The sequence below is a fragment of the Neofelis nebulosa genome, chromosome 2 (genome assembly GCF_028018385.1).
Source record: "Neofelis nebulosa isolate mNeoNeb1 chromosome 2, mNeoNeb1.pri, whole genome shotgun sequence".
Taxonomy (NCBI): Eukaryota; Metazoa; Chordata; class Mammalia; order Carnivora; family Felidae; genus Neofelis; species Neofelis nebulosa.
Window position 1 is genome coordinate 39,533,884 of NC_080783.1, and position 21,772 is coordinate 39,555,655.

At 37.7% G+C, this 21,772-nt stretch overlaps 1 protein-coding gene across 3 annotated transcripts in view; it reads left to right on the plus strand.

Annotated features, from left to right (window-relative positions):
• DNAH7 (dynein axonemal heavy chain 7) overlaps positions 1-21,772 on the plus strand; it is a 265,127-nt gene that overhangs the window by 74,910 nt on the left and 168,445 nt on the right. For all 3 annotated transcript variants that reach the window (XM_058710674.1, XM_058710688.1, XM_058710679.1), the window contains 4 exons: positions 4,728-4,921; positions 8,718-8,916; positions 12,209-12,349; positions 17,618-17,830. In XM_058710674.1, the coding sequence (XP_058566657.1) occupies positions 4,728-4,921; positions 8,718-8,916; positions 12,209-12,349; positions 17,618-17,830 (747 nt within the window). The remainder of the gene's footprint in view (positions 1-4,727; positions 4,922-8,717; positions 8,917-12,208; positions 12,350-17,617; positions 17,831-21,772) is intronic.

Below are 21,772 nucleotides of genomic sequence, written 5' to 3' on the forward strand. Positions count from 1 at the left end.
AAGGAGCCCTTGTGACCGCAATCAAAAAGCCTCTTATTTCTCGTAGCTACAAGTTGGATGTAGCCAAAAATGAGTGATAGCGTCTGATTCAGTGGGTTGCCAAACTGCAATGTAATTTAATTGCTAGCCTTGCCAGATCTGTTATGTGAAAGGTAGATTACTTATTGGGAAAGAGTAGGATGGTGAGAACCAGAGATGAGGACATTTGAGTTTATTTGATAGACTCAGGGTCCCTGACCGTCCTACTGCTGAGCCTCCCTTGCCAGAATCCTTGGCAGAAACCTGACAAATATGCAAGGCAGTGTATCCTCAGTCCTACTCCATGAATCCACGTTTTATCTCTTAGTGCTTAAAAGCCTTAATGAGTATCTTACAAGTTTTCCCTTGTCCAGGGATTTCTGATTAGGAAGCTTATGCTTTTGGACGTTTACTGAACTGGCTTGAGCTTAATTCCATTAAGCATATGGAATGGTACTTTCTGTGAAGCTTCCTGCTGGCAGTAATTAGAATGCTTTCTCTCTATACCCAAATTCAAGTTTCAGGCCCCTGATATCACAAGTTTAAAAATGTAAATCAAACAGTAGGTTGTCATTTGAGCTGCTGAGAGTAGTGATACTTATGATGCATAAGAAGACACATCAAATTTGGAAAATTGTTTCTTTAACCCACCCCTGCCCCCCCCCCCCCAAAATACGATGGTTAACAATTCCTTTTCTTCCCCTCCAGGAGACATAAAGTAAATAAAGTGTCAAGGGGCTCACATTAAGTTTCAAATTTCTAGTAGCTTCCTATTAGAACATCCCGCTGTTATGTCCTGAGAACACAGCTGATAAGCTCCATCCTGGTGCAACATGGAGGGTTGTACTTACTTGAGTTCCTCTGTAGGTCTACAGACGAACCTCATCCTGCTTTCACTCATGCACTCAACAAATGCTGATGGAATGCCTATTGTGGACTAAGATTTTATGGCAATCCTTAAAGGAACTTAACAGCCAGTTTTATTTTACAATGATAAATAGCTTACCTGAAGGATGGAAGATTATAAACTGTTCATTTGAACTCCATAAAACTGATGGAGTGGAGTAACTGCCTCATGCCTTCCATCCACCCCACCCTACCCCCCAGTAATGTCTGTCTGTCTGTCTGTCTCAGTCTCTTCAATAGACAGCTATGGAAGAAAAAATGGAAAGGGTAGTTTCAAGTATATGTGCTTCCCATACTTAGACCATTTTAGGTGCTTCAAATATTTTATCTAACTTGGTCCTCACAACAGTTTTGAGAGAGGGCTCTTATTCCCATGTTAAAGGTAAAATAGAGACTTGGGTTAAGTAAATGACTCAAGGTCAGACAGGTAATAAGGAGCATGGGGGTTTAGAACCAGGTCTGTGCTTTGCTTTATCTGATGCAGTCTTTATTAAGTTCACTTTCTCACAGGAAGAAAGTGAAGGTACTTTACTTTCCAGTCACAAGATGATTAGTTTTATATATTTTTTCCTTAAGTCCACGCACAAAGGTACAGAGATTATTGCCTTTGTTCATCGAGAGCTAGAATGTTTGGTTCAGTCATTGAGCTAATTTGGCTAACTAGGTTTGACCTGAGGAATTCAATAAAAAATTTTTTACTTGAATGTTAGGTGTTTCCAGAAGTATTTCTTTTGTAATTATAATATTTAGGGAAAGAAATATGAACTGTTGTTTTAAATAACTGAATTTTTCGGGGCGCCTGGGTGGCTTGGTCGTTTGGGTGTCGAACTTCGGCTCAGGTCATGATCTCAGTGTGTGGGTTTAAGCCCCGAGTGGAGCTGTGTGCTGATGGCTCAGAGCCTAGAGCCTTTTTCGAATTCCTTGTCTCCTTCTATCTGTTTCTCCGCAACACCCCTCCCCGATACCTCCCCATCTCTCCAAAATAAATAAACATTAAAAAATTAAAAAAAAATTAGATAGCTGAATTTTTCTTTAGTTTTTAAACCTCAGGCCCAAAATAGCAATATTGTAATAAATTCTTTGAAAATAAAACAAATATTGTTAATATATGAAAGGGGTTTTTCCATATTTATTAGCAAGCATTCAGTTTCTTTTTTTTTTTTTTTTTCCAACAAGGAAAGGCATATTCACCAGAAGGTGGCACTCTGAGAACACCATTTTGGATTTTGGATTTAGTAATTCAAGAGTGCTCCTCTATCCTTAATTGGATGAATTGCACATTTAAATGATGATCTGAGTTTTTGTCATGCTTCTTTTTACATGTGTTTTAAAAGTTTATTTAAACATAAAACTGTTAAGAAATAAAATGTCTTTTAAATATTGTCTCTTTAAAGATAAGTTAATAGGGGCGCCTGGGTGGCGCAGTCGGTTAAACGTCCGACTTCAGCCAGGTCACGATCTCGCGGTCCGTGAGTTCGAGCCCCGCGTCAGGCTCTGGGCTGACGGCTCAGAGCCTGGAGCCTGTTTCTGATTCTGTGTCTCCCTCTCTCTCTGCCCCTCCCCTGTTCATGCTCTGTCTCTCTCTGTCCCAAAAATAAATAAAAAACGTTGAAAAAAAAAATAAGTTAATATAGGGGCACCTGGGTGGCTTAGTTGGTTAAGTATCTGACTTCAGCTCAGGTCGTGATCCGCAGATTGTGGGTTCGAGCCCCATATTGGGCTTTCTGCTGACACCACAGAAGCCCCCCTTGGATCCTTTTTCCCCTTCTCTCTTTGTCCCTCCTCCACTCATTTTCTCTCTTTCTCTCTCTCTCAAAATAAATAAACTTAAAAAAATTAAAGATAATACACCAATATGTTACATATTTCTTGTGAACCTGTTTCACTGAGAAAACAGATATTAATGATAATTATTCTTTGAGTAAGTTGCTGTTTCTAAGTTATGTTGTTAAAATTCAAAACAAAGCAGGAGTGCCTGGGTGGCTCATTTGGCTAACTGTCCGACTTCGGCTCAGGTCATGATCTCATGGTTCATGAGTTTGAGCCCCGTGAGCCCCATGTCAGGTTCTCCTGACAGGTCTGAGCCTGGAGCCTGCTTTGGATTCTGTGTCTCCTTTTCTCTCTGCCCCTCTCATGCTCTTTCTCCCTTTCTCAAAAATAAACGAACATTAAAAAGAAATTTTAAAAAAAAGCAGAAAAGTGTATCTTTCCTTTTTGACTACTTTCAAAGTATAGTAACAAAAACATTTTAGAGGGTCCTGCAGAAGAAGAAAATTTCTGTATAGAACAATTTACAGCTGATATTTTTGGTTGATCTATTAGTCAAGGCTGAGTACTACAAATAAGCTAAATTAGTTCTTGAAATTCCATGTTTAATCTTTTAACAACATTTTCTTAATATCTATACATTCTAAAATGTCCTGTTCCTTGTATTAATAAATGTACTAGTGTGTTCTCACAGGTTTATTATTTGGTCTGGTGATTAAAATCTCTAAAGTGTTTTAGTACTCTTTCTTTAAAAAAAATTTTTTTAATGTTTATTTTTGAGAGAGAGACAGAGAGATAGAGTTCAAGCAGGGGAGGGGCAGAGGGGGGAGACACAGAATCCAAAGCAAGCTCTAGGTTCTGAGCTGTCAGCACAGAGCCCGATGCAGGGCTCGAACTCACAACTATGAGATCATGACCTGAGCCAAAGTCGGACGCTTAACCAACTGAGCCACCCAGGTGCCCCTAGCACCTCTTTCTAACACGTTGATGCTTATTTAGTAAAGCACTTTTACTATTCTGTCATTGATGTCAGTGGTGAACATGGAGTTTGAAATTAAAAGGCCAACACTAGACCTGGATGCCCTCAGTCAGGTGTTAAGGAAAAAGAAGGAAAAATAATTTTATTTCAACTGTATCTAGAGCATATTTTAATAATGTGTTTCTAAAGATTTTCATAAACCCAGTGTTTGTTTGTATGGCTATTTTTATAAATCAATAAACTATTTACTTTTTAAAAATATCAGTTCTTAAGATCAGCTTTCAGTTATAATTCTTACCTTGCATCCCACAGCATAAAAGAAAGCTCTTTTAAATACTTGACTGTGTTTAAATTGCTTCAAACCAAACAGCTCACAGTTGCACTTTTCCGTGATAAAATATTCAAAGGTCCATGCCTTAGAGGTAGCACAGTTTTAGCTTCTAGAGCGTTCAGGAAGAATATACCTGAAACTTAAGTCCTTTAGCAAGCAGTGTTCCTCTGTAGTTCCAAATACAGTTTTTGCAGTGTAAGATTTTTATTGAAAACTCCTTTCTTCACCCTCAAACACTTACATTTTTATCTACAGTTATAAAACAGAGATTGTGTTGTTTTATTATCGATAACAATAATATATGAAGTAATGCTGATTTATCATTTTAGAATACTTTTCTCAATGAATAAAAGACAAACACATCTCATACTATTTTGTTTCCCCCATCCTTCCTGTGAGTTCCCTGTTCTTGCCCCATCCCAGTGCATGAGCGTTCACCCCCCGCATCCCTCTCTTCCTTCCCTCCCCCTCACACTCATTTTCTGTCTCTCATGCTTTCCAGTGTAGAATGAGACACTGTGAGCAACATCACTAAGGATCAAGTCAACATGACTCTTACTAATTAAAGAGGCTAGTTAGACCTAGAGTCTGTGAAACTACTTTTAGAAAATATTCATTTTAAATTTTGGTTGACCTTTGTTTGATTAAAAACTGGCAATCTCAAATACAATAAGAATACAAATAAAGCTAGTATCTAATATTTTTGAATTGGGTGTTTATTTTTAGGATAAACATGTTCTACACGTTGTAACTGTTGAGAGAATGCTGGAACGGCTGAAAAAATCAAACGAACTTTTGGAACTCATTCTTAAAGGACTTAATGAATATTTGGAAAAGAAACGTCTCTTCTTCCCCAGATTCTTTTTCTTGTCTAATGATGAACTTCTTGAGATACTGTCTGAGACTAAAGATCCCACTAGGTAAGTAACTTACATACGTAGCACATAGCTAAATTTATCTGCTTAAATTTACTTTTTAAAATAAGGCAGAATAAAAACACATATAATTATGTTCAAGAATATTCCCAGTATCATCAATAACCAATGTAATTATTTAAAATGACATAAGTAATGTCATTGAAGGTGATTTTTCCAAACGTGATAAATCTTGGGGAGGATTTCCTAATTTATCCATTTTCTCCTACATATTTTTCAGAACACCTCGCTCTCAGTGGCTTGCAGTGACCCCCGCTGGTGGTGTCCCATTACCTGTCCTTCTAAGTCCACTCTAAAAGGGGCAGGCCCCTACATCCGTGTACCACCATCTTTGCGGAAGTTGCTCCTTACCTGAATATCTCTGACTTCTTTTACCTCTTCTAGACTTTTGTGGAAATATGCTCAAAGGTCTGCACCTCAGGAAGACTTTCCCTGACCACTGTATTTAAAATGGCAACCCTTCCAGCACTGCCTAGCCAGTGGATTATCGTCTCTGCTTTTATTTCCTTCGGCCTCTTTTGTAGCATCTGGAACACTCTATCATGTACTTACTTGTTTACTGTCTGATTTCCTCTAGCAGAACATAAGCTCCATGATGGCAGAGAATTTGGACTTCTTTTTCTTCCCCGACGCTGATGCCCAATTTCTTAGAAAAGTGTGTATGTCTGGTGTACAGCAGACAGTGAATGGAAAGTTATTAAATTTGTTAGTTTTGTGTCTTGTGCCTTCAAAGTAGGAGACAAGGAATCCAGACAAAAAGATAAATTTAGGCTCAAATTTCTTTTCTTCTTCTTCTTTTTTTTTTTTTTTTGCTATTTTATTTTATATATATATATTTTTTAACTTTCATTTATTTATTTTAAAATTTTTATCCAAGTTAGTTAGCATATAGTGCAACAACAATTTCAGGAGTAGATTCCTTAGTGCCCCTTACTCATTTAGCCCATCCCCCCTCCCACAACCTCTCCAGCAACCCTCTGTTTGTTCTCCGTATTTAAGAGTCTTATGTTTTGTCCCCCTCCCTGTTTTTATATTATTTTTGTTTCCCTTCCCTTATGTTTATCTGTTTTGTATCTTAAATTCCTCATATGAGTGAAGTCATATGATATTTGTCTTTCTCTGACTATTTTCACTTAGCATAATACCCTCTAGTTCCATCCACGTAGTTGCAAAGGGCAAGATTTCATTCTTTTTATTGACGAGTAATACTCCATTGTATGTATGTATGTATATGTATGTATATGTATGTATGTATATGTATGTATGTATGTATGTATTGTACATATGTATGTATATGTACACATACATACATACATACATACCACATCTTTATCCATTCATCCATTGATAGACATTGGGGCTCTTTCCATACTTTGGCTATTGTCGATAGTGCTGCTATAAACATGGGGGTGCATGTGCCCCTTTGAAACGGCACACCTGTATCCCTTGGATAAATACCTAGTAGTGCAATTGCTGGGTCATAAGGTAGTTCTATTTTTCTTTCTTTCTTTCTTTTTTTTAATGTTTATTTATTTTTGAAGGAAAGAGACAGAGTGTGAGTGGGGGAGGGGCAGAGAGAGAGCGAGACATGGAATCCGAAATGGACTCCAGGCTCTGAGCTGTCAGCGCAGAGCCTGACATGGGGCTCGAACTCACGAACTGTGAGATCATGACCTGAGCTGAAGTTGGTCGCTTAACTGACTGAGCCACCCAGGTACCCCAGGGTAGTTCTATTTTTAATTTTTTGAGGAAACTCCGTACTGTTTTCCAGAGTGGCTGCACCAGTTTGCATTCTTATTGGCAGTGCAAAAGAGATCCTCTCTCTCTGCATCCTCGCCAACATCTGTTGTTGCCTGAGTTGTTAATCTTAGCCATTTTGACAGGTGTAAGGTGGTATCTCATTGTGGTTTTGATTTGTATTTCCCTGATGATGTGTGATGTTGAGCAGTTTTTCATGTGTCGGTTGGCCATCTGGATGTCTTCTTTGAAGACGTGTTTATTCATGTCTTTTGCCCATTTCTTTACTGGATTATTTGTTTTTTGGGTGTTGAGTTTGATAAGTTCTTTATAGATTTTGGACACTAACTCTTTATCTGATATGTCGTCTGTAAATAAATATCTTCTCCCATTCCATCGGTTGCCTTTTAGTTTTGCTGATTGTTTCCTTTGCTGTGCAGAGCTTTTTATTTTGATGAGGTCCCAATAGTTCATTTTTGCTTTTGTTTCCCTGGCCTCCAGAGACGTGTTGAATAAGAAGTTGCTGCGGCCAAGGTCAAAGAGGTTTTTGCCTGCTTTCTCCTCAAGGATTTTGATGGCTTCCTGTCTTACATTTAGGTCTTTCATCCATTTTTGGAGTTTTTTTGTGTGTGTATGGTGTAAGAAAGTGGTCCAGGATCATTTTTCTGCCTGTGCTGTCCAGTTTTCCCAGCACCACTTGCTGAAGAGACTGTCTTTATTCCATTGGATATTCTTTCCTGCTTTGTCAAAGATTAGTTGGCCATACGTTTGTGGGTCCATTTCTGGGTTCTCTATTCTGTTCCATTGATCTGAGTGTCTGTTCTTGTGCCAGTACTATACTGTCTTGATGATTATAGCTTTGTAGTACAGCTTGAAGTCCAGGATTGTGATGCCTCCTGCTTTGGTTTTCTTTTTCAAGATTGCTTTGGCTATTCAGGGTGTTTTCTGGTTCCATATTTTAGGATTATTTGTTCTAGCTCTGTGAAGAATGCTGGTGTTATTTTGATAGGGATTGCATTGAATATGTAGATTGCTTTGAGTAGTATTGACATTTTAACAATATTTGTTCTTCCTATCCAGGAGCATGGAATCTTTTTCCATTTTTTTGTGTTTTCTTCAATTTCTTTCATAAGCCTTCTATAGTTTTCAGTGTATAGATTTTTCACTTCTTTGGTTAAATTTATTCCCAGGTATTTTATGGGTTTTGGTGCAATTGTAAATGGGATCGATTTCTTTTTCTCTTGCTTCATTGTTTGTGTATAGGAATGCAACCAAGTTCTGTGCATTGATTTTGTATCCTGCCACTTTGCTGAATTCATGGATCAGTTCTAGCAGCTTTTGGGTAGAATATTTTGGGTTTTCCAGATAGAGTATCATGTCATCTATGAAGAGTGAAAGTTTGACTTCCTCCTGTAGGCTCAGATTTCTATCTGAATTTTTATATTCTGATTCTTTATTGCCTATTGAAAGATGAGTTCATTTGGTTATTAGTAATGTGCCCAGAGTGAGGGGTTTAGTCACTTCCATCTATGTTACAATGATTACAGTTGGATATGTTCAAAGCTATTGATTTAGTAAACTATAAAGTACTTAAAGTGCTAAACCTAGTTCATAATTTGTGAGCAGTCTCTGAAGATCCCAGTTGAAAAAGCTAGTTTTGTGCATTTGAAGATTCTTCCAATTAGTGTATTATCTGTTAGCCAAGATTGGTTTGTTCCTTATGTTGCTTTTAACATCTTTCAGTTTATTGCGTTGGAAACAAAGCCTCATGGGTGTCTCCTCTGTAGCTCTTATTATAATTGTAGTTTTACAGATCTTTTTGTGATTATTCAATTAATGATGACCTCTTACTGGACTGTATAATCCATACAGACAGGGATTGTGTCTTTTTCCCTCAGCCTTTCATCTCCAGCAGCATCTAGCAGGGGCCTGACACGTGATGCACATTTATAAATTGTGAGTAAAGATTGGTACACAAAGAACACTGATGTTAAGGAACTGCTTTAATCTGATTAATTCTCTTGAATATTTTTTCCCCTGACAGGGTGCAACCTCACTTGAAGAAATGTTTTGAAGGAATTGCAAAGGTAGAATTTACAGAAACACTTGATATTACTCACATGAAGAGTAGTGAAGAAGAGTTGGTGGAACTCACAGAGACCATTTCAACAGCCAAAGCCAGAGGTCAAGTGGAGAAGTGGTTGGTTGAATTGGAGAGAGTTATGTTTAAGTCCATCCACAAGGTACTCAGCTATATTTATTATTATTTCTAGTAAAGATATGGAATATTAATGTATCATAGGGGTGCCTGGCTGACTCAGTAGGCAGAGCATGAAACTCATGATGTTAGGGTTATGAGTTTGAGCCGCACATTGGGGGCAGTGATTACAGTAAAAATGTCTGGTTAATAAATGCACTGTTTTTAGATAGAAATTGAGTCCTGAATTACCAATTAAATTGTAATATATAGCTCAAAGACAAAATCTATGAAATTAATTTCATAGGGACCCACTTGAAAAGTGGGACAAAATAGCATCCATACTACAGAAAACTTGGGTTTCTTGGGGTTTAGTAATAAATCCTGTTTCTTGCAGCTACAAGTTATTTCTTTGATCATTAATTAAATACACCTTGGTCTACAGAGTCTGTATTTAGTTGCCTTGCATGCATTTCTCTATAGTTTTACATTATTCTCCTTGATATATACGTTTCTGAGGTGAGCCTTTTTGTCCTATGCATATAAAAAATATGTACCAAAATGTTAGAAAATCACAAATACTTCTTATAATTAATAACTTCATATTTTCCACATCTCCTAAAACATCAACTCAATCATTTGTAATTATTTTTATTAGTAGAAAATTTCTTTTTTTTTTAATTTTTTTTTTTAACATTTATTTGTTTTTGAGACAGAGAGAGACAGCATGAACAGGGGAGGGTCAGAGAGAGGGAGACACAGAATCTGAAACGGGCTCCAGGCTCTGAGCTGTCAGCACAGACCCCGACGCGGGGCTCGAACTCACAGCCCTCACGGACCGCGAGATCATGACCTGAGCCGAAGTTGGCCGCCCAACCGACTGAGCCACCCAGGCGCCCCTATTAGTAGAAAATTTCAAGTCATGGAAACAAATACAGATTAATTGAACAGTTAAATTCAGCTTTTACTCTACTATGGACTTAGCATTCAAGTTGCTCATAAGAATAAAAATCATGATTGAATTGGGGATCATGAGAGCAGGATTGAGAAGGAATATGGCATCATGTTCTAATTAACAACAGTTTTCATTAATTTTTCGGATTCTCTTACACATTGTTGAAAAAAATTCATTGGAATCCAAGTGTTTAATGTATATAATGTGCCTTAGTGTTGCTTCCTCTTCTTAAATGTAGTTTTAATATCTGCATGCATAATAGTTTTTCAATAGATGTAAAGTCATTTGGAGTTTTTCATTTCTCCCTATTGTGGATTAAATTAGAGTGAATGTCCTTATGGATATAGTTGGTTTCTTTGAATGAATTCTTTCTCATGATAAGTTCTCATATGTAGGACCACTAGGTCAAAGAGACGAGGTTTCAGGACGCCTGAGTGGCTCAGTTCGTTAACCATCCAACTTTGGCTCAGGTCATGATCTCACAGTTTGTGGGTTTGAGCCCCGCGTCAGGCTCTGTGCTGACAGCTGGAAGCCTGGAGCCTGCTTCAGATTCTGTGTTTCCCTCTCTCTCTCTGCCCCTCCCCCACTCATGCTCTCGCGCTCTCTCTCTCTCTCTCTCTCTCTCTCTGTCTCTCTCAAAAAAATGAATAAATGTTAAAAAAGAAAATTAAAATTTAAAGAGACAAGGTTTCATAGGCCTTGGTGCATATTGACAAATAAGGTTTATTTTATTTATGCAGCTGTAAGTAATGTAAATGAATTCCACTTTGACCACTATTTACCAGCCTTGGTTATATGGTTTGGTAATTGTTGTATACAGTGATAACTCATTGTTTTAGGCATATCCAATGCTGTTACAACTATTCTTTTCATTTTGTTTGTCAGAGTGCTTAGAGAAGGTATTTTGGTTGCCATTTCAGAGCACTTAGATGGGGTGGCCAGGAAAACATCATCCCCAAATGTTCTTGTGTAAGTTTGTGTTTCTGAAATGTGCAATCGAATGCAATATAAAGTAATACAAATAGAGATGTGTGTTACTATGTTTCTACTGTATGTAGTCCCATGCTAGCAAGACCATTGCATGCTTAAATTAAGTAAATTTTAGGTCACTTATCGATAATAAAAAAAGTCATGTTCTTGGCACTTGTACCCCTTATGTTACTAGATTATCATGTGTATGTTACTTCCAAAATATGCATGTACTTATATATGTGTATATATATCTGGCACACATAGATATATTTTACATCCAGTATTGCAGAACTTTTTGTAATTGTTTCTCCTCATCCAACTATGTAGCAATTGTGATTTAGATTTTAAAGTCTTCCTCTTGTTCTCTCCGTGTTGTCCTTCTAGAGCACATATTTTTTCCATTTTTGACATTTCTGTACTGTACCTTCTAGTTTCTGTTTCTGCCGTCTCTCAGTTGCTCATTTTCACCTGCCCTTTCTGTGGCTCCTTCTGGCCTTAGAAACTTTCTTTGCTATCAATAGCTACCACTGCCCTTTGTCTCTGTTCAGCTCCATAAATACCCTAGCCAGACTAGAAGTCTAGAAAGGTTCATACATCCTTATATATTTCTCAGAAAAATCTAATTTTGACCGTCTTTTCTGAAACCAAACATTAAAGTGGTATCACCTCATAGACAACATGACCATTTCGGGTTGATAGATATAAAAGATTAGATTGTTTCTCACTGATGGCTGGTAGAAAAACTGGATATGTCAATCCACGGAAAACATATGGAGGAGAAGTACATGAATTAGACTTAAATCATGTTGCAAAGAATGTAAATAAGACTTTCTGACTTTCCTGATTCTTAACTCTCCATAAATCAGTTATACCCCCTTGCTTGTCATCATTGCCTTGGGCATCTAACTATAGATTGAGAGGAAGTTAGATCTAGAAACACAGAAGGAACTTTAGAGAAGTGGTGTGGTTTGCCTGAGAGTGCTCGTACACATACATGTGCCCCTGGGTGAGTGGGGATCTGATCAAGTTCAAAGAAAATTATTGTCTATGAATTTGGAATTACTTAACTTTAAATCTTGCAATAAAATTGCTTGGGCTTGTTCAATCCAAATGTATCTAGGATATCTTTGGCTACGACTGGTCTCACGAATATTCGATATAATGTGGGTTCACACAAATTGATCATGTATCAGCAAAATAAAATGCTGTGTAATGTATGCTTTTGCTCATAGGTATATGAATAAACTTGAATTTAAATAGTCTAATGACATGCTTTGAGTCTTCATAATTGGCTAAGATGTTGTAAAAAGTTAAATAGTATGAGTTAATCTGTTTAGGAGTTTAGGTCCTCATTGTATAGCTTGTTTAAGTAAACTGTGAAACTATCTTTAGCATTTTTGTTTCCAATTAGGTAATTAAAGATGCAATTTCTGCCTATACACAAAACATGCGAATTAACTGGGTGAGGGAGTGGCCTGGACAGACAGTGCTTTGTGTATCTCAAACCTTCTGGACAACAGAAGTACAAACAGCTATTCCAAAGGGACAAGAGGTAAGCTTCATTACCACCCTGCCCCAGGTTTTTCAGCATTTTTTAAACAGGTACTATTGCTGGAATATACTAATTATAAAAAACAAAATAAAGACAACCCTCTCAAAAAGTCAAGGGTACTTGAACCTCAATCTTGTTACTAGATACATTTTTATACCTTTAAACATAGAATTGTAATAGAACTAAGCTTCCTAAACTCAGAAAGATTAGGAGGAAAATAGCATAATCCTCTTTTATACCTTGAGTAAAAGAGGAAGTAGGAAGACAAGGTATCGGTTAGCTTACTTTACTATTTTCATTTTTATTCTTAATGTATTGATTTTGTATAATTATTGATTTTTTCTAAAGTTTATTTATTTTGAGACAGAGTGGGAAAGAGAGGGGCAGAGAGAGAGAGTGAGAGAGAATCTGAGCTGACAGCTCAGAGCCTGAGGCAGGGCTCAATCTCCCAAACTGTGAGATCATGACCTGAGCCAAAATCAAGACTCAGACACTTGACTGACTAAGCCACCCAGGCACCCAGTATTTATTGATACTTTGAATGCTTACTTTTAAGTATTCTATTAGGTATGTTAGCATAATAATATTAACTTGCTGTTAGTAATTAACAACAGAAACTACATTTATAGGATTTCAAGCAGGTCAACTTTCAGTTGACTGATGGGCCAGTTGCAATGTAGTAGTTGTGGATCTTTTGTTTAGAACCATGAATTTCTTTTTTTTTTAATGTTTTTTTTTTTTATTTATTTTTGGGACAGAGAGAGAGACAGAGCATGAACGGGGGAGGGGCAGAGAGAGAGGGAGACACAGAATCTGAAACAGGCTCCAGGCTCTGAGCTGTCAGCCCAGAGCCTGACGCGGGGCTCGAACTCACGGACCGCGAGATCGTGACCTGGCTGAAGTCGGACGCTTAACCGACTGCGCCACCCAGGCGCCCCTAGAACCATGAATTTCAAATATATATACATATATATATATATATGTATCAAATATATATATATGTATCAAATATATATAATTTCAAATATATAATTCAAGTATATATAAATTACAAATATATATAATTTCAAATATGTATATATATGTACACACACACACATATATATATATAAATAAAATTAAGTTTATTTATTTTGAGAGAGACAGAGACAGTTGAGTGGGGGGAAGGGGAGGGAGGAGAGAGAGAAAGAAAGAATCCCAAGCAGGCTACATGCCGGCAGTGCAGAGCCAGATGTGGGGCTTGAACTCACGAAACTGTGAGATCATGACCTAACTGAAACCAAGAGTTGGACACTTAACCAACTGAGCCATCCAGGTGCCCCTCAAATATATTTTTGACATGGAGTTTGGTATTATTGTCTTTAACTCTAATGTACCATTGAACACTGGTAGTGCTGAGGTTTGAGAAACTAATGTTCTCTGTAAGCAGGCGGATCCCATGGAGGATGGAGCTGAGTAACACATACTTAGCTTTGTCAAACTTAACAATAGGTCACTTATTTATTTCCTGTGGGAAGGGATGAGAGCATAGGGTAGGAAGTCAAGGTTTTCTGGAAGAACTGTCTTCATGGAACACAAGACCCTGGGGAAGGGGGGTTTCCCTAACAACCATAAGCCCTTGGAGTTACTTCTGGGGCCTCAGTTTCTAGCCACATGTGCCGTCGTCGTCGTCGTCTTCTTCTTCTTCTTCTTCTTCTTCTTCTTCTTCTTCTTCTTCCTTCTTCCTTCTTCTTCCTTCTTCTTCCTTCTTCTTCCTTCTTCTTCCTTCTTCTTTCTTCTTCTTTCTTCTTCTTTCTTCTTCTTCTTCTTCTTCTTCTTCTTCTTCTTCTTCTTCTTCTTCTCCTCCTCCTCCTCCTCCTCCGCCTCCGCCTCCGCCTCCGCCTCCTCCTTCTCTTCCTCCTTCTCCTCCTCCTCCTTCTCTCCCAGTGGACTTAGAGAATTCATTTTCTCTTTTTCTTTTAAGCCACCACTCATTAACCTCCCCACACAGAGAGATTCCTCCATCACCAATGTAGCGTGCTGGGGCAACATGTAGCCTCCTGGATCTCCCTCCTTGCCTGCTGGCCAGCCCCCCAAAACACAATACCAACTTTATCACTCGCCACTGTGGGGACTCAGTCTGCAGGGAACGAAGAAGCAAATGTGAGCAGATTAGACAAACTTGGAGGCATCTTCCAAATTTCTTCAGTTTAAATGTGGTGTTTATCAAACCTCTACCCCTCTGCCAAATCCATATTTTTCTTTGATCTTACTCCAAGCAGGCTGCAACAGTGGGAATTGATATGGAGCATTAAAGTGTAAACTACAGTTTCTACTTATCTCCCAAGCATACTTTGAATCTCAAGGGACTTGCCATTTAGGTCACTCCCATTTCAATGTGTCATCTGCTCAAAACGATCTGCCTATAATTCTTACCATATTGCATACAGATGCAAATAGGGTCTTTTGTTGGTTTTCTTTATAGCAGTATGCACTGATACTGAAATTGAGTTGCTTGTTTACTCATTTATCAGTTGATTCAGCTTTTTTTCCTACTTATGTTACATGGTACAGATATGGAGCCATTCACAGAGAAAGCCAGAATGAGAACCTATGCTACTTAAGGGTGACTCAGCTTCATAGACTCAAGGTTCTGTAGAGCTGCAGCTTAGCAAGATTAACACGTTACACCTCGGTTATTGTTGCTTGCCAGACTGCCCTTGTCTGTTGCATTTTATGGTGCTTTCATAGCTAAGTTTCATGATATGAAACTAGGCTTTATATGTGTCCTTAAAAATTAATTCTTTTTCATCTGCGTGTGATTATCCTGCTTCTTTCTGCCTGTGATCTGCTATCTGTGCACCTCGTCCCTGTCTGTATTTCATCCATGTTCAGTCCATTCAAGTTCTGTAGTAGCATCATGAGGGGCTGGCACATGTTTTAGTATTCTATAATTATAAAAGTAATTATAGTACTCTATGATTTAGTATTCTATAGTATTAGTACTGATTTTTAAAAATTTAATGTGTAGGTCTATCATGGGAGGCTAGCATATGTTTTAGTATTATATGTGTTGATAATTTTTCCTCCTGATTAATGTGTGGTAAACATTTGAAACGGATCACTTTGGTTGAACAGTTAGAGACTCTTGGCAGCCTCATAGAAGACTGGACACTTCCATTGTCTGCAAACATCCCAAGTTGTCTAGAGCTTGATGTTATAATAGCCCTGTGTTATCCTGTCACACTCCCAGAGGACCTGTTCAATTTATTCAGTGAATGTTGATTCTGCAACTCGTCTGCGTGAGGCATTGCAGGGGCTGTAAGATGAATGAAAGAATCAACACTGTCACAGAGCTCGGGGTATTGCAGATACTGATGCGATTTTGAGTCACTGTATCATTGCATATGTAGAAGGATCTAGGTATGATAAAAATATTTGATTTCAGACAGGGTTTATTTTGACAGAATAGAATAGTTGCTACCTTTAGATTCATTAGCTCACTATACAGAATGGTTTACAAGGAAGAAAACGTAACAAAAATGCTATCGATACCGTGATTTTTTTTCTATCTAATCTGAATTCTCATTGATTCATATAGATTTTTTCCTAAAGAACTCAGTTTGTTGCAGTTTGAAGTTAAATTTTAGTTCCAAATCTGTTTTCCTAGTATAGGAAAATACATTCTGCTAGTGTATGTAGTACTAAATTCTTATGGACGTATAATTTGTGCTGTCAGATTGAAAGATGAAATTTTTATTTTGTGTTTTGTGTTGAACTATAGAGTGTGAGAACTGGTAAGTCTCTCAGAGACCCCCACTTTTACTGATGAGAAAACTAAGATGTACTCACTGGCATCTTAACATATTTTCACTAGTTGGCTCCAAGAATTTAAACACTTATGGCTATTTATTTTTATTTATTAAAAAAATTTTTTTTAACATTTATTTAGTTTTTGAGAGAGAGAGAGACTGAGCATGAGCAGGGGAGGTGCAGAGAGAGGGAGACACAGAATCGAAAGCAGGCTCCAGGCTCTGAGCTGCCAGCACGGAGCCTGATGCGGGGTTCGAACCCACGAACCATGAGATCATGACCCGAGGTGAAGTCGGTCGCCCAACCGACTGAGCCGCCCAGGCGCCCCAACACTTATGGCCATTTAAAAATGGCTCGGACAGAAGTTTATCTTTCACTGCTTATGAAGAGAATTAATAGCGATCGATCATGTAAATAATATGAAGGCAATAGTATTCAAGCACTTCAAACCTTTGAAAGACTGACCTCCTTAAAAATAAAGATGAAATGTTTCAAGGAAGAAAAGTGCCCCTCAGAGAAACAGTGTGCGGTCTCCAACCCTGCCCTTTAAACTTGCTCTCATTCTTGAAAATGCTCATTTTTCGTTACATCGCTACCACTTACCTGGTCCTGAAGGAATGAAATACACTGTTGCCCAATGTTCATTAAATATTATTAGAGTGGAGAAAGAAAGCACACCAGCCTTCTGGAGCGTGTTGACACTCCCTTAAGCATAGCGGTTTTCACTGATTCTAATTTGATCTTCATCATAAACCCTCTTCTCTTTTTTAACTTACTAATTAGATTTACCCACCAAAAGAGAGCCTGGTACTCATAACTGGCATTGCTCACCATAAACTAAAATGGGAGATGTTTTGTTTATTAAGATCTTTACTTTTCAAGTGGCACACGTCCAGCTCAGAAAGCTTACACAACAGGACTGAAAGGACTTTGGGATTCAAGGAAGAGCGGTCGGAATTGGGGTCTCAGAGCATCATTGCTGCTGCAGTATCTCTCTTCCTTTGCCTTTCCTCTCTGCTGGTCTCTGGCAGGCTTGTTCTGCCAAGTGGATGAAGGGTTGCAGTAGCTTCAGATTGTCATACTCAGAGTCCCCCAAACCTAAAGAAAATCACTTTTTTCTCTGTGTGTAGCATTTCCTGGGAAGAACTCTGATTGGCCCTGGCTGGGTCACACATCCCCCTCCTTGCTGCCGTTGGGATAGGGAAAGGTGAGGGACAGCTCACCAGAACCACAGAGCATACAGAAGGAGTGGAGATAGGAGTGGAAAGGATGTTGAGTAGACACAAACCACATATTCTTCTCTATCTGGCCAGGTTGGCCTCATTCACCTAATACTTTTGTAGTAAGAAGAATTGATTATTTTTAAATGGTGTCAAATGGGGGAAAATGTGGCAAACACTCTGTATATATGCTAGCTTGAAATGGTTTTGTTCAGAAAAATTCTGATCACGTTAATTATATCTTCTTTTCTTTCAGGCTCTTGAGCAGTACTTGGAAAAATGTAACATGCAAATTGATGACATTGTCACTTTGGTCCGTGGCAAATTGTCCAAGCAGAATCGTGTTACTCTGGGAGCTCTTGTGGTGCTGGATGTCCATGCTAGAGATGTCCTCACATCACTTGTTAAAAAACAAGTTAGCGATAACAGTGACTTCGAGTGGTTAAGTCAACTTAGGTACTATTGGCAAGTAAGTGAAATCACTGAATGTTATTACACAGCAATTTCAGCTCATAGCTTTTTAATTTGTGCTTGCTTGCTCATATGGGAAATAGTAGTAGAAGATTTTTTGTTGGGGCGCCCGGGTGGCTCAGTCGGTTGAGCCTCTGCCTTCGACGCATGTCATGATCTCTCGGTTCGTAAGTTCGAGCCTTGCGTCGGGCTCTGTGTTGACAGCTCAGAGCCTGGAGCCTGCTTCGGATTCTGTGTCTCCCTCTCTCTCTGCCGCTCCCCCGCTCATGCTCTGTGTCTCTCTCAAAAATAAAAAATAAACATTAAAAGAAAAAGATTTTTTGTTGATGGCTGACTCTACCCAAAGAAGCATTCTCCAGGCTGAAGGTTAAGGGAGGCGAAACTATATATCATCCAAACAAAAAACTATATCTATACCCAACTCTATACCCAAATTTATAGTTACATATAAATACAGTGTATATATATATACATATATGGATGCTCACAAATTGAGTAATTATAAAAATCACTCATTTAAAAAAAGCCATTATGCTCACAGAATCTGTAAAATGTCCAAACTAGACAGTTTAAAATTGTAATTTCAGATTTTGACACATCTAAACAATGTAAAAACTCAGACTTTTATTTTGATTTCATCATTAAAGTTTGCTCTTGTTGGGCAGTAGAAGGCTCCAGAAACATCTGGAAGGAAGGCTCTTATCAGGATACCTAGGTGGGTGATCATGGCAGCACAGCTGAGAATGCAGGAGGAATAGGGACAGTTAGTACAGTGGACAAAGTTAAACCTGTTGAGAGTGGGAAGAAGGAGCTGAGGATGTCTGGAGATACAGACTCAAAAGTTCTTAGCAGGTTCACTTTTGTGAAAGGCTTGTAGGTATGGAGTGGGAGGAGAAAAGATACAAGAATAAGAACCCGGGAAAACCATAGGAGAAGTAGTGGGTAGGAGCTCAGTGTGGAATCATTTCAAATGCCAGATCCTAGGGTGCCTGGGTGGCTCAGTTGGTTAAGCATCTGACTCTTGATTTTGGCTCAGGTCATGATCTCATGGTCATGGGATTGAGCTCTGTGTGGGGCTCCCTGCTGAGGATAGAGCTGGCTTGAGATTCTCTCTCTCTCCTCATCTCTCTGCTCCTCCTACTTTCTCTCTCTTCAATCAATAAGTGAATGAATGAATGAATGAATGAATGCCAGATCCTTCCCTTACCAGATGTAGGACTTGGGCAAGTTACTTACTCTCTAGAAGCATCAGCTTTCTTACCCATAAAATGATGATAATGAGAATATTCAATAGTGAAGATGAATTGAACAATTGATTATAAATATAGGAGAATCAATTACCAGAGAAATTAAAAAAACAATCCTATTTATAGTTGCATCAAAAAACAATAAAATATATAAAAATAAATTCAAACAATGAGGTAAAAGATTTGCATGCTGAAAACTCTAAGACATTGATGAAGGAAATTGAAGACACAAATGAATGGAAAGATACTTTGTGGATTGGAAAATTAATATTGTTAAAATATTCCTAATACCCAAAGCAATCTACAGATTCAATGTAATCCCTATCAAAATTTCAATGGCATTTTTCACAGAAATACACAGTCTTAAAATTTGTATGCAGCCACAAAAGACACAAAGCAATCTTGAAAAAGAACAAAGCTGGAGGCATCATGCTCCATGTTTCCAAACTATATTGCAAAGCTGTAGTAATCAGATCAGAATGGTATTGCCATAAAAACAGACATATGAATCAATGGAACAGAATAGAGAGCCCAGAAATACACCCAAACATCTATGACCAAATAATTTATGACAAAAAGCCAAGAATATGCAGTGGAGAAAGGACAGTCTATTCAATAAATAGTGTTGGGAAGACTGAATGACCATATAGGAAATAATGAAGCTGGACCACTGTCTTATACCATACACAATAATTAACTCAAAATGGATTAAAGACGTGAATGTAAGACCTGAAATAAAAAATTCATAGAAGAAAACATAGATGGTAAGCCCTTTAAAGCAGTCTTGGCAATGATTTTTTTGGCGAGAAAAAGGCAGCAAAAGCGAAAATAAACAAGTGGGGCTACATCAAACTGAAACGTGCTATACAGCAGAGGAAACCATCAACAAAATGTAGAAGCAGCTTGCTTAGTGGGAGAAAATACTTGCAAATCATATCTGATAAGGGGTTAACATCTAAAATATGTAAAGGACTCCTACAATTAATTAAATAGCAAAAACACAAGCTATATAATTTGAAAATGGTCAAAGGATATGAATAGACATTTTTGCAAAGTTGTACGTATACCTAACAGGTTCATGAGAAGATGGTCGACATCATTAATCATCAGTAAAATGCAAATCAAAACCACAATGAAATATCCTCTCACACCTAACAAAATGGCTATTAACAAAAAAGTCAAAAGAGGGATGTCTGGGTGGCTCAGTGAAGTGTGACTCTTGATTTCTGCTCAGGTTAGTATCTCAAGGTTCAGTTCCTGAGATTGACCCCCCACTTTGGACAGTGGAGAACCTGCTTGGGAATCTCTCTCTGCACCTCCCCTACTCATATACACACACTCTCTCTAAATAGACCTTAAAAAAAGACAAAAGATAACAGACAAAAGACAACAATTGCTGGCAAGGGTGTGAAAAAAAAAAGGAACTGTTGTACGCTGTTGGTGGGAATGTAGATTGGTGCAGCCACTATGGAAAACAGTATAGAGGTTCCTCAAAAAATAAAAAATAGAATATGACATGATCCAACAATTTCACTTCTGGGTATTATCTGAAGAAAACAAAAACACTAGAAAAGATACATGCACCCCCGTGTTTATTGAAGCATTATTTACAATAACTAAGATATAGAAACAAACCTGAATGTCCATTGACATACCAATAAAGAAGACATGATATATATGTACAGGGGAATATTATTCAGCCAAAAAAAATGATACCTTGCCATTTGTAACAATATGGATTGACCTTGAGGACATTATGCTAAGTGAAATAGGTCAAAGACGTACAATACGGTCTCACTTAAATGTGCAGTCTAAAACTAAACTCATAGATTGGTGAGCAGATTAGTGGTTGCCAGAGGCTGGGGATGGGGAAGTGGGAGAAATGGGTGAAAGGAGTCAAAAAGTGCAAACTTCTAGTTATAAATAAGCCATGGGGTTGTAATACACAGTATTTTACTATAGTTAATAGTACTGTACTACATATTTAAAAATTACTAAATCTTAAAATTCTCCTTATAAGAAAATTATACTTATGTATGATGATAGATCTTAACTGGACTTACTGTGATTATTTTACAGTAAACACAAATACTGAGTAATTATGTTTATACTCGAAACTAATATTGTATGTGAACTATACCTTAATTTTAAAAAGTCTTGGCAAGTAAAAAGAAAAGAATATATAGCTAAAATAAGGAACAAATATGTTTTTCATAGATATCTACGGAAAAAATGGAAGCCATTGGCTTCAGTTACTTATCTAAGAAAATCAGATATTTAGTTCTTTGAATTTAATGATGTCTGAAAAGTGAATTTTACTTTTTTATTTTATTATTTATTTATTTATTTATTTATTTATTCTTAATTTATTTTTTTAATTTATCCAAGTTAGTTAGCATTTAGTGCAACAAAGATTTCAGGAGTAGATTCCTTAATGCCCCTTACCCATTTAGCTCACCCCCACCCCCACAACCTCTCCAGTAACCCTCTGTTTGTTCTCCATATTTAAGAGTCTTTTATGTTTTGTCCCCCACCCTGTTTTATATTATTTTTGCTTCCCTTCCATTATGTTCATCTGTTTTGTATCTTAAATTCCTCATATGAGTGAAGTCATGATATTCGTCTTTCTCTGACTAATTTTGCTTAGCATAATACCCTCTAGTTCATCCATGTAGTTACAAATGGCAAGATTT